The sequence below is a fragment of the Epinephelus fuscoguttatus genome, linkage group LG1 (genome assembly GCF_011397635.1).
Source record: "Epinephelus fuscoguttatus linkage group LG1, E.fuscoguttatus.final_Chr_v1".
Lineage (NCBI taxonomy): Eukaryota > Metazoa > Chordata > Actinopteri > Perciformes > Serranidae > Epinephelus > Epinephelus fuscoguttatus.
Window position 1 is genome coordinate 37,961,221 of NC_064752.1, and position 13,478 is coordinate 37,974,698.

Genomic DNA, 13,478 nt, shown 5'->3' on the forward strand with positions numbered 1-13,478 from the left:
TAGTAGTAGTTAGATTTACAGCCTATGACATAAAATATCAATAAGGTACAGTACAGGAGGAAATAGTGCAAATATAGAAGATAACATAGGCCTTATGTTATGTTTTATATTTGCACTCTTTCTCCCTGTACTGCACCTGCTGCAAAACAATCTTATCTCATCTTATCTTATGTCATCTTCCGTCTATGGTGTCTTCTGGATTTTGGAAAAAAAAAGGTTGTGGGTTTGGATAGTGCTTGACTATGTGCTTTTGTGATTGTGATGATGATGATGATGATGATGGTGATAACGACACTGCTTTTGCATGGGGTTTGCATGGAGCATCACTGGCAGAGACTAAGATTTTAATGTATTTCTATACTGTTCGTTAATTAAGTGTGATGTCTGCCTTTTCAGTGTACCGTTTCCCCCAACCTTCCCTCATGTAGGCCCACCTCACATTTTCACAAAATGCACATGAACCATCGAGCTTACCTGAAAACAGCTGGTACACCTTGTTGTCATAGATGAGTTTCAGGACCTGACACGCGCCATGAACTTTGAAACACTTTACTATTTAAATGCCCAAAACGTTTCAACATGGACTGGTCTCTACTGTGAGAGGCCACGGGATGTATAGATCCAGGCCAGAGGCTGATCTTTTGACTCCTGTGTGACTGTGTGGGCGGAGTGAGGGCGGTGTTAAAGACAGTTTGTACCCCGTGGCTCTCCGTAGATCACGGCCTGGGCGTCGGCAGTTCACTTACAGCTGTTTCTGCGTAGGAAACAAAAACACAAAACTCCTCTTCACCCAGCTGAGAGCTCGGAGGTGTCTCTTACATAAAGGAAAACTTAATATAACCTATTAAAAAAATGCACTCAGTCACGCTGGACAGCAGTGGTTCGCCAAAGAAGCGGACGTTATCACGGGGCATGAGCGAGGATGAGTCTCTCCGCAGCATTATAAAGGAGGTGAGCGCAGGAATCACGCCGTCATTACTCACTGTCTAAAGCTAACGCTAAGGTTCTTTTACCGCTCATTATTTACACTTTTTTTTTAAACATTTAACGTTATCAAGATAGTCGGTATGAATCTCCGCCATTTTAGTAACCGTTTAAGACTGACTAACGGCTCTACAGACTCGTTTATATCGGCCTGTAGCTTCAGTTCACTTCCTCATTAGCCACCGTTAGCTTGTTTGTTACTGACTACATGTGTTGCTAGGCTGTTTAACTCACCTGAGGTGTGGTTGTGTCTTCTTTACAGACAGAGAGTTCAACCAGGCGTCTGACACGAAGCGACAGCCGAGCAGGCACCCTGAAGAGGACGAGTGAGAGTCAGGTAGGAGCCTGATAACACAAACAAGAGCCAGGAGGGGACAGAGAAATCAAAACACCTGTATTGATCTGTAGATAACCAAAGATTCCCACGGTCCTGAATGTCTCCACTTTACCTGTGTCTTTATCACTGCCATGTAATGATAATACCTAAGCAGTAACGTCAGTGGAAAGTAACTATTTACTCAAGTGACGTTGCAGGTCCTTGTGTTACTTGTGTTTGAAATACTGTGCTCTTTACTCCACTATAATCAACATACAGCTAAAGTCAGAGTATTGTTTTACATATAGAAAACATACCATACTAGCTTATGAATTTCAACACGCTGTTAGATCTTTAGGCAGTGATTCCTCTTTTTGACATGTGACCTCTTACAGAAAAGCAATGTCATGGTTTAGATATCCTAGTTGTAAGCAGTTCACCAAAATGTGATTTTATATCAGATAGTTATTGAACAGCTGTTTGAAGCCAAAGAGATCAAATTACGCAATATTTCACAAAAAGCAAAGATAAAAAAAAAAGCAAGAAAGAAATCGTAATTTTCTAACCGCTTCATCCTCTTGAGGGTCGCGGGGGGGCTGGAGCCTATCCTAGCTGACCCTAGACAGGTCGCCAGACTATCGCAGGCCTGACACATAGAGACAAACAACCATTCACACATACGGACAATTTAGAGTCACCAGTTAACCTAGTCCCCAATCTGCATGTCTTTGGACTGTGGGAGGAAGCCGGAGTGCCTGGAGAGAACCCACGCTGACACGGGGAGAACATGCAAACTCTGCACAGAAGGGCTCCCACGCCCGGGATCGAACGGGCAACCCTCTTGCTGTGAGGCGACAGTACTAACCACCACACCACCGTGCCGCCCTGTAATTAATACAAATGTGTTAATCATAACACTGTCATTTCTTATTCTTCTTTTTTGATCCATTTAATCATGTCACAGCCCCTCACATTTATCTGAACTATCTAAACTAGACGACAGCTCCACCTCATCCAGCTACAGAGTGCTGTTTTTAAATTGTTGTATTGTATTTTTAAACAAGTAAAGGATCAGAATCTTCTGTACTTAAGAGACATCAACTTTAGCTAAGCCTTAGATATGCCTTTATATCTATTTGGTGTCTCATGTCACAAAGGCTGATTTTAAATGTCTCTTTACAGAAAATCAAAACTTGCATTCAGTCAGCTGGTTGGGACAAACTGTGTTCTCATCATGGAGTTGGATCTGAAGCTTGACAATTGATTTTTTTGAAATTGATTTATTTGAAAATATAATGCTGTCTCTTGTTTGGCAATCCTTTTTTTGGGGGGGGGGTAAATTCACCATTACTGATGTTAAAAACACATCAAGTCTTCATGTTGCACACGTTCCGTGATCTGTCACATGTCATGACTGGATTAGAAATGTCAGCTATATTGCCACTGCAAATGCTTTTAATCTTACCTAATCACATGCTGTGTTTTGAGAGCTGTTATCAAACATGGTGCAGTACAGTATTTAGATAAGGTCCCAAATTTTGATAGCTGCGATTTTGGTGAACCAAAGTCCATGACTTGTTAGACTCTGTGACTTTAGAGAAAGAACTAACCGCAGAGGCACTATAATAACAGCTGTTATTATAACAAAGTATATTAGTTGGAGATCCTAATTGGTTCACAGAATTTGGTGCAACACCCTATTTTAAAGGTTTACAATGAAAAAGAAAAGGTTACAGATTAAAAAGCTCCATTTTCCTTTAAGTCTCCAACAAAAAACTGTCTTTCTCTGGGGCCATTTTCACAGCAGACAGTTATGAGAGGAAAAGCACTGGTGTTACTAATACCATTAACAATGACTCTGCTATTTTGAAGTGTCTTAATAAGTCATGACAGTGAGCCAGCATGCACAATGCTAGGACCCTGAAATTGAAGCAATTAAATTGCATTCGTCTGTCATTCATTCAATTTGAAGCAGCACAAATTATTCATTAATCTTTAATTATATGTCACAAAACATTGCTTTTTCTTATGGCTCTGATACAAACCAGGATTACAGTCCTGCAACACTTTGTTCTTTTATATACAATGATTTAATTTGTGAGTTAACTTAATGGTTATGTTTAATGTTATGGTTTGTCATAATTGTTTTGTATGAACAAGAGGAGTTGATAAAAAAAAACATCCCATTTGGTCTTTTAGAACGTGCTTGCCTAATTTAAGTGAGTTAAAAATACCCAACCATTATCAAGAAATGAACAATTTTTTCTGCTTCCAGCAGTCTGACCAGGACCTCCTTATGGGACTCCCCGAAATGGTGAGTTTTTCTACTGTTACCATATTTATGACTATTATTAATATGTAAAGTCTTCACCGCTCTGTCAGATCTAATAGATCACTGCAGTGATTTATATTCCCATGCATATGGAGGGATCGTTGTGCCTCCAGATGAGGCCTCCCACTGATGCCTCTGAGAGCTTTCTAAACACTTGCCCACCCACTGACTGGCATGCGCTCCTCTAAAGTTGCCCACACTGATTTGTAATTGTGTTTGTGATGTAGCTGGAGCTGCAGGCCAGCTATGACGAGGTGGTGCAGGAGCTGCGTGGGCTGGAGGTCGAGCGAGAGGCTCTGTTGTTCCAGGTGGACGTCCTGCAGGACACGCTGGAGGGTGTCGAGGAGCTGCTGGCCGAGGCCCAGAGGGAAGCTGGACATGCTAGTATGGTACGTTGAGGCCTCACCAACACTAAAACACCATTTAAATTCACTTAAACACTTTACTTCATCAACATAGCACGTCTTTAGTCTTCATCCTCTCTAATGAGAAGTTTCTTGTCCTTCCTCGTTGTGACAAAGTGTTACACTGACAAACTGTTTTCCTCTGTTTGTAGGAGTTGGAACGAGAGAGGGAGGCCAAGAAGAAACTGGAGATCATGGTCCACTCTCTGATGCAAGAGGTGGAGAGATTAAGAGAGGTAATGTGACGGTTAATGTTACACCACAATAGTGAGATGCAAGCTTTTTGAATTAATGTATGATGATGTAGAGTCTTGTGGAACCTGTTATGTAACAGTTTGTCAAGAGCACGATCACTTCATATTCAATGTGAACACTGGAGATGGTGCATGTTTTGTTTATCCTGGATATCTAAGTTACTTGTGACATTCTCTCCTGATTTATACTAATTAGTAACTGTATCACTAGCTATGGCAGTACCCCATGCACTTTAATGTTACTCAGTTCCTCATCGTGTCTGTTTACAGGAACTGAGAGGAAAAAGTCACACACTGAGTAATTTTAGCATAAATGAGTGATACTTACCTTGAAATGAGAAGTTAATACGATGGCTTATCCCCAAAGCAATGGCTCCTTCCTAACTTCTAACCAGCCTTAGACACCTGAAAAGTTTTGTGACTGCATCTTGACAGACAGACAGACAGACAGACAGACTGAAACACACACACAAAAATGGCTTCTGTGTTGGTTCAAGCTCAGTAGGAGCCACCAGGACCACACTGTACATCAATGACACACTAAGACTCACAAGGTGAAAGCAAAACCACCCATTGCGAATTTTATACAACTGATAATGACAAAATAGCAAATGCAACCATGTTTTTAAGGACACATAATTTACCTACAGATAATTTTCTCTTTGTAGGAGAGGAACAAGGAACCATCTGCTCCAGCAAACACACATGGAAATGGGGACAAGGGAACGAGACAAGGTCAAGGAAACCAAATGAAAAATGATGCAGAGGGACCAATGAAAGACTCCTTGCTGTGTGACCCCCAGAGCAGTGAAAGCAGAGGCAGAGCGTCAGAGGAAGAGGGACAGAGTGAAGGGGCAGAGGATGAAGGAAGCGTCATGACGAAGCTGCGGAAGATGGTCAATCGGCCCTTGAGCCACGTGCCCTCTCTCGCAATAGACAGCCCATTCTGTGAAGACGGGGTCCTGCAGAGGCCTTTCGAAAACGGCGTCCAGGATGGACCAGACGACTCAGACAGCATAAGTGCCTACGAGGATGCATCTGCTGAGACTCCAGAGCAAGAAAGGATGTTCCCAGATGAAGCGGATGCTTTGGAGCTGCCTGATGATTCGGAGACGACTTCTAACGACTGCCCGATCAATCACGGGGAGACCCAAGACCCCAAAAACCCTGAAGCTTGTGTCGTGTCTTAATCTGTTTACTGGGCAAAAGGTCAGACATTATTGATCATTGATCATTTGGTGTAATTCAAGAGCTCTTTGATCTTAAGTTTACCTACATCTGATATTTATGTTCTTAAAAAACTTTGAGGCCAACGGTAACATTCAGAGTTGTAACTAGAGCTCCAACAAGTAGTCAGTTGAAAGAAATGAATCTGCGACTATATTGACAATCGATTCATCGTTTTAGTGATGTGTCAAAAACATGCCAAACGATCGCTGGTTTAAGCTTCTTAAATGTGAGGATTTGCTGCTTTTCTTTGTCATAAATATATAGTCAAAGAAATATATTTGGGATTTAAGCCGCTGGTGCGAATTTGAAGACGTCACTTTAGGCTCTGGGAAATTGTAATGATAATTTTTCACTATTTTTGACATTTTATAAAGTAACGATTAATCTGTAGCTTAAATTGATAAATAAAATAATGGTTAGTTGCAGCTCTAGTTGTAATACACTGTAAGAATTGTAAGTTTCAGTTTTAAATTCACAACAAAAAAACTCAGGATCCAGGTGGTTTACCAGCCTGAATTCCACTAATGACTACTTAATACTATTTGCCAATAATTTCTTTTTAATATCTGTCTTAACTTCTTTAAAAAAAATATATCTGTGGATAGACATGGAAATAGTCCATGCTGCTTTGACCGTTTACCTCTTTTAATCTTTTGATAAGGTTTGTTTGTGTACTAACAGCTGCGAGGACACACATTGGGATATACCTGTAGACAAAACACAGTGAGCTCCATCAGTATCTGGACTTTTGATGTTTTGGCTCCAGTCATGTTAAAGTGTCTGGAATTTACAGAGGCAGTCTGAACATTTCAGACACTCCCAGCTGTTAACTGATTTAAAGATATTTGATGTGGCTGTCTTCAGCTGTAGAGCTCACTGTACAGAAGGTGTAGGATGTGTTTGACACTGATCTTTGGAAGCTAAGATAAGACAAAGGCAGTCGTCCAAAAGGCTATGGAAAACAGATTTTTGAAGTAAGGGAAAATGCCATCTATTTGCTGCCTTGCTGATCTTTACAAATTGTATTTTTTTATCTTTCATATCTGTCCCTTTTCCTGTTTTTATGTTGAATTTAGGGAAATTGATTTGGCTGCATTTGCACTTTTTAAAGTTCTTGTATTGTGGAATAAATTTATTCGATTACATTAGAAGCAACATTCCCTTAAAAGGACAGTTTAACCAAAAATTAAAAATACACATTCTTTCTCCGACCTGTAGTCCTATTTATCAGTCTAGATTGTTTTGGTGTGAGTTGCTGAGTGTTGGAGATATTGTAGAGACCTTCCCTCACATATAATAGAATAAATGTCACTTTGCTTGTGGTGCTCAAAGTGCCAAAAAATTTGAAACACTCAACAGCAATGTCTCTTTCCAGGAATCGTGACCTTCTCACTCAAGATAATCCACAGACCTTGTTGTGAGCAGTTTCATGTAGGAACTAAAACATGCATCTACTGCCAGCTCACCTAGCACCACTGAGCTAGCTAACGTAATGGCATTGATGTTTACACCTTGTGATGTCACAGGAACAAGAGGCGTCCATGGGTAGATGCACGCTTCCTTCATGGTGATAATAGCTGGCGGGTTTAGCTCCTAGTTGAAACTGCTCACAACACTAAAACAATCTATACTGATAAACAGTGCCACAGGCAAGAGGAGAAATATGTATTTTATATTTTGGGGTGAACTGTCTTTTCACAACCAAACACGTCAGTGAGAAGTAATCAGCTGACCTGCTGCAGGCTGTATTCTCTCTGCCTGCATGGTAATACTGTATGCACAATTGCAGTGAAACTTGCTGAAATGAGTCTCTTTGGATGTCTTTGATTGCTGTAAACACTTTATATTTAATTGCAATTTTTTAATGTTCGTTTTTACAATGGTACATTTCTTTTATGCTTGAGGCAAGAATCGACCCTTTCACCTCATTTGTGATAGTTTGCATGAGCATCTAAGAATGTATTTCCAAATCGCACATGACTTGATCTATGTCATTTATCAGTACTTTTGCACGCAGTACACATATATTACATAATACTTTGATCTAAGGTATTTACTGCGACAATTGGTGTTTTGAAGGGATTTTAATTTTACTTTTTTTGCATATATAAAGTATCATTCTGTCATTTCCTGTTTTTTAAGGTGGGTCTCAAGTTTGCAAATAATTCCAGTTTGATGGGGCATATGTGACACTAACATTTTTTAAATGAAAATGGCAATTTTGATATCTGATTCTGTTACACAAAAAAACAAAAGCAGAACAATATTAAAGCATTAATAAAAATGTAGAAATATGTAGAATGTTAACAGCAGCTGCACAGAGCTGCTCATCATTTTGTGGGTTTATGGCGGCGTGTTAATGTTTGTATTGTTTCATTTGTCTTTTATATCACTTTCATCACACAGTCCTATTTCAACATAATGCTGGTTCACATGCTGATACTTGATTATCTGTCGTGTTGGCTGCCGTTATGCACAAAATGAGCTGATAGGAGGACGTTACTGTTACTGTAGTGCTGTGCGGTGGCACTGTAGTCAGTTCTTGAGCAATCAGGTCATTTGCAACCAATGCTGGTCAGACGTTTCTAAATGAACATCCACAATCATTGGTTGTTTATGCTGTCATCAACAATTGATTTTATTTTCCTGTTGGTTTCCTGTCAGGTCAAATAATTTGGTTTGTTGTAATGAACCAATCAAGTTACATTAGTCTAACTTCAAATGTTTAACTGATCGAACATCATATTTAAGCTTCATTTTATTTCTCAAAGCAGTGACATTTCCACAACTTACAAAGTTATCAAAGTGCTTTTCGTGTTTCATTTTCCACAACAATGCAAAAAATATGTTCTTCATGTGATCTGTTTTATGGGGTAGATATTTTTGACTTGTCCTGAGCTTTGTATTACATGTTAAGATGTAACAGTAAATTACATAGATTTATACTTGTAACACAAAATATGTTCCAAACATATCAAAATAAAAAAAGTGAAATAATGCTGATGCTGATTAATCATTTGTTTTTTACTTATATTTAAAATATTTATTATTTTTTTAAAACTTAACTGTGACCAATGAAACCAGTGGTGAAGAAACGGGTCTAGTTTCCTACAATTAATGCCATAGCATGCTTTTGTTAAAGGCATATATTTGCATCATTGTGGAGCAAAACATCAGAACAGTTTTGGCAATGCCTTCAGAGAAACTAAATGTAACTAAATAGATGAAAATAAACTACACTGAAAATGGCAATTGGTAATTTGTTCCTGTGAAACCTAAAGTCCTATACAGTATAACAGAGAAATCCACTAGAAATTGCACTGCATTCGGTGTACCCCTGCAGATATGGGAGGTAACTTTTAAACCATTTTGAAATGTGTCATTTTGTTCCCTGAGCTGTTTTGGCCTGACATGTTGACACAGTATTTGTCCAGCAGATGGCACAGTAGATCATCCTCACATTTGGTTTTGTGTCCAGGAGATCAGAGTTACTAAAAGTTACATAAATGTTTGTTATAGTGATGAGTTTGGAAAATTGTTCACTCTAATGTTCTGTTGTTATCACTTTCTGAAAATATATTTTTAATAATGCGGTCTTTTATCATATAGCTAAAGCCTTTTCATCAGGACTGAAATTCAATTGTCAAGTCAAGTCTATTTTTATTTATATAGCCCAATGTTACAACTCACAACTTGCCTTAGGGGACTTAAAGGGCCAGTGTGTAATATTTGGCATGGTTTATTGTCAATCTGAATCTGAATCTTAATATTCTACCCATTAATATGTTTATACAAGTGTATAATTGCTATAAAATAAAATTCGTTTGGTTTTCGTAGCCTTATAATTATGCTTTTATATATATTAATAGCAAGGGCCTTGCTTTAGAAAGGTCGCCATCCTTCGCCGCCATCTATGTACGGCAGACCGAGCGGACAATCCAGCCAGCCAGAGAACGTGTTTCGCATGTATAAATGAACCAATGAAGACAGCGGGAGGAAGGAAGAAGGAGGAGGAAACAGCAGAGAGTGTCAGTAGTTCGTCGATGGAGAGTAGTGAAAAGTTGTTTTAGTTATAAAGTTTGCGAATGCACCACACTGACCACGCAACAGGAGAGAATGAACCCGAACCGTCATCTGCGAGGAAAAGAAGACGCACCTTCACTCCTTGTGATGCACTCTCTGCGGCGCTTTTCCTCCTGATGATGTATCTCCCCAACAATGGTAGCAGTAGCACCAAATCCCATTCTGTGCATTCAGCCTCTCTTCTCGCCTGCTCAGCATCAAACACATGGAGTTCCTCATCTGTATGCTCCGGCTCAAACAGGTATGGCTCTGGGTCTGTGTCCGCTACAAGAAACTCTTCAAAATCGTGTTCAAAGTCGTCCATTGCAGCTACTATAGTCCGGAGATATTGCTAGGCTAAACAAACAGCTGAGCTCTGTTTACCGGCTACGTTGTCAGTCAGTGTGCGGGCTGGAGGTTGGTGGAGCAGAGAGGGGAGGGGGTCCCCACTCGGTATGGTAAACGAGTATGTGTATATGAAGTGTGTGTGTTACGCTAGAAGAGTCACAGTTTGGGACGGAGTCTTTTACCCCCTGGAGTGTTACCAGAGTTTTTGGAGTGCTCAAATAAGCTGGCCTTTTTCCCAAACGCTACTCTGGTCTCCTGCTCGTGAGGGATTCATTACAATATCGTATCATGATTTAGATTTCTAAATAAATATTCACCTCGTCGCTAGATAGACCTACTCCTGAAAAACTCGTGCGCAAGGCTTTTTGTCCCTACGAGGCCACCGTCATTTACCCGACGGGAGGGGTGAGCGAGTGAGCCCTGCAATCTAGAATTTGACCACTGATGTCACTGTTTTCAACCCATTTTACACACTGGCCCTTTAACAATCTGTACACCATATGACACATCTGTCTTTAGACACTTGCAGCAAATAAGGAAAAATTTCACCAGAAACCCTTTAGTGGGGAAAAAATGGAAGAAACCTCAGAAAGAGCAACAGAGGAGGGATCCTACTGCTCAGGACAGACAGACATGCAAGACATGTCAAATGTACAGAATAGACATAGAGATGTAAACATATATGAAAAAGGAGGATGTCAGGCAGCTTCCAGGTAACACCAAACAGAGCCACACAACCTCTTTACCATGTAACCTGGAAAGAAGCAGCCCAGTCCCCAGGAGAAAATGTTGAAACTGTACGTTTTTGCAAACCAGGAATATGATACATTTGTACTTTAATATACAGTACAGGCCAAAAGTTTGGACACACCTTCTCATTCAATGCGTTTTCTTTATTTTTATGACTATTTACATTGTAGATTCTCACTGAAGGCATCAAAACTATGAATGAGCACATGTGGAGTTATGTACTTGACAAAAAAAGGTGAAATAACTGAAAACATGTTTTATATTCTAGTTTCTTCAAAATAGCCACCCTTTGCTCTGATTACTGCTTTGCACACTCTTGGCATTCTCTCGATGAGCTTCAAGAGGTAGTCACCTGAAATGGTTTCCACTTCACAGGTGTGCCTTATCAGGGTTAATTAGTGGAATTTCTTGCTTTATCAATGGGGTTTGGACCATCAGTTGTGTTGTGCAGAAGTCAGGTTAATACACAGCCGACAGCCCTATTGGACAACTGTTAAAATTCATATTATGGCAAGAACCAATCAGCTAACTAAAGAAAAACGAGTGGCCATCATTACTTTAAGAAATGAAGGTCAGTCCGGAAAATTGCAAAAACTTTAAATGTGTCCCCAAGTGGAGTCGCAAAAACCATCAAGCGCTACAACGAAACTGGCACACATGAGGACTGATCCAGGAAAGGAAGACCAAGAGTCACCTCTGCTTCTGAGGATAAGTTCATCCGAGTCACCAGCCTCAGAAATCGCAAGTTAACAGCAGCTCAGATCAGAGACCAGATGAATGCCACACAGAGTTCTAGCAGCAGACCCATCTCTAGAACAACTGTTAAGAGGAGACTGCACGAATCAGGCCTTCATGGTCAAATAGCTGCTAGGAAACCACTGCTAAGGAGAGGCAACAAGCAGAAGAGATTTGTTTGGGCCAAGAAACACAAGGAATGGACATTAGACCAGTGGAAATCTGTGCTTTGGCCTGATGAGTCCAAATTTGAGATCTTTGGTTCCAACCGCCGTGTCTCTGTGAGACGCAGAAAAGGTGAACGGATGGATTCCACATGCCTGGTTCCCACTGTGAAGCATGGAGGAGGAGGTGTGATGGTGTGGGGGTGTTTTGCTGGTGACACTGTTGGGGATTTATTCAAAATTGAAGGCACACTGAACCAGCATGGCTACCACAGCATCCTGCAGCGACATGCCATCCCATCCGGTTTGTGTTTAGTTGGACGATCATTTATTTTTCAACAGGACAATGACTCCAAACACACCTCCAGGCTGTGTAAGGGCTATTTGACCAAGAAGGAGAGTGATGGAGTGCTGCGGCAGATGACCTGGCCTCCACAGTCACCGGACCTGAACCCAATCGAGATGGTTTGGGGTGAGCTGGAACGCAGAGTGAAGGCAAAGGGGCCAACAAGTGCTAAACACCTCTGGGAACTCCTTCAAGACTGTTGGAAAACCATTTCAGGTGACTACCTCTTGAAGCTCATGGAGAGAATGCCAAGAGTGTGCAAAGCAGTAATCAGAGCAAAGGGTGGCTATTTTGAAGAAACTAGAATATAAAACATGTTTTCAGTTATTTCACCTTTTTTTGTTAAGTACATAACTCCACATGTGCTCATTCATAGTTTTGATGCCTTCAGTGAGAATCTACAATGTAAATAGTCATGAAAATAAAGAAAACGCATTGAATGAGAAGGTGTGTCCAAACTTTTGGCCTGTACTGTATGTATAATATCAGCGTTTCTAAAGTAAGGTAGTATATGAGCTGACTTTGTCATTGGAAGGTGGAGGGGATGGTGGATGGCGCTACAGCTGGAAAGCTGCAGATCACTGTTGAGGACCATCAAACTAAAAAAACGGTTGTTTTTTACAAAGACATCAACTGGTTCTCCAGCCATGATTGTGACAATATAACTATGATAATTTCCTTACCAAGTGGTTTGTGCCTAAACCTAACCACATGTTAACCACAGTACTGTTGAAACTTCAAGTTTCAACGTATGCACTATATAATAACGTGCAAATGTATCTGTGGCTTACAGAAACGTACAGTGCCAACATTTTTTTTCTGCTGGTTGGGTTAAAAGAGGACAGGCTACAGAAACACACAAGAAGCAAAACTGAAGCACATCATTCTCATAGACAGGAGAATGAACAAGCACAGCGAGAGACTAAAGTAGATCCAGACGTCTGGAATGAGGCACCAACAGCCTGGAGAGAAAAAGAGGTCCCAGGAGGGCCCATGGTCCAGCACAGAGAAGCCCGAGATATAAAAAACAGAGAGGGAGGGAGGGAGAGAGAAAGACAGAGACAGAGAAAGAGACAGAGAGGCACATAGCAGTGTTTGTGGGACACAACCAACAAAGGGTTGTTGAGAAGCAATGGTTTAAAGTTAACATTATTCTTGATGGCAGGACAACTAGGCTTAAATTATACATTGAGACTGAGACCAACCCATCATCATGTGATGGCAGAGAAAGCAATTAATTTAAAGTTAAGGCAAAAAAGTTTTGAGTTTGGATTTAAAGGGCCAGTGTGTAAAATGGGTTGAAAACAGTGACATCAGTGGTCAAATTCTAGATTGCAGGGCTCACTCGCTCACCCCTCCCGTCAGGTAAATGACGGTGGCCTCGTAGGGACAAAAAGCCTTGCGCACGAGTTTTTCAGGAGTAGGTCTATCTAGCGACGAGGTGAATGTTTATTTAGAAATCTAAACCACGTTACGATATTGTAATGAATCCCTCACGAGCAGGAGACCAGAGTAGCGTTTGGGAAAAAGGCCAGCTTATTTGAGCACTCCAG

General features: G+C 40.6%; 2 protein-coding genes across 3 annotated transcripts in view; one reads left to right on the top strand and one right to left on the bottom strand.

Moving 5' to 3' along the window:
* Positions 1 to 1,316, bottom strand: part of gdf11 (growth differentiation factor 11) — a 39,140-nt gene extending 37,824 nt beyond the window's left edge. Inside the window, exon 1 of the mRNA XM_049576246.1 lies at positions 1,219 to 1,316. The gene's annotated coding sequence lies outside the window, so the exon portion shown is untranslated. The remainder of the gene's footprint in view (positions 1 to 1,218) is intronic.
* On the top strand, positions 708 to 8,523 carry si:ch1073-456m8.1 (leucine-rich repeat flightless-interacting protein 2). Of its 2 annotated transcripts, none has more exons than XM_049576292.1 (6): positions 708 to 951; positions 1,247 to 1,321; positions 3,576 to 3,614; positions 3,860 to 4,021; positions 4,189 to 4,272; positions 4,959 to 8,523. In XM_049576292.1, the coding sequence occupies exons 1-6, from the start codon at positions 853 to 855 to the stop codon at positions 5,478 to 5,480; spliced, it is 981 nt and encodes a 326-aa protein (XP_049432249.1). In that variant the 5' UTR covers positions 708 to 852; the 3' UTR covers positions 5,481 to 8,523. The 2 variants fall into 2 exon arrangements, with proteins under 2 accessions (XP_049432249.1, XP_049432257.1); XM_049576300.1 differs by having other exon boundaries at positions 3,579 to 3,614.
* Positions 8,524 to 13,478: the final 4,955 nt, after the last annotated feature.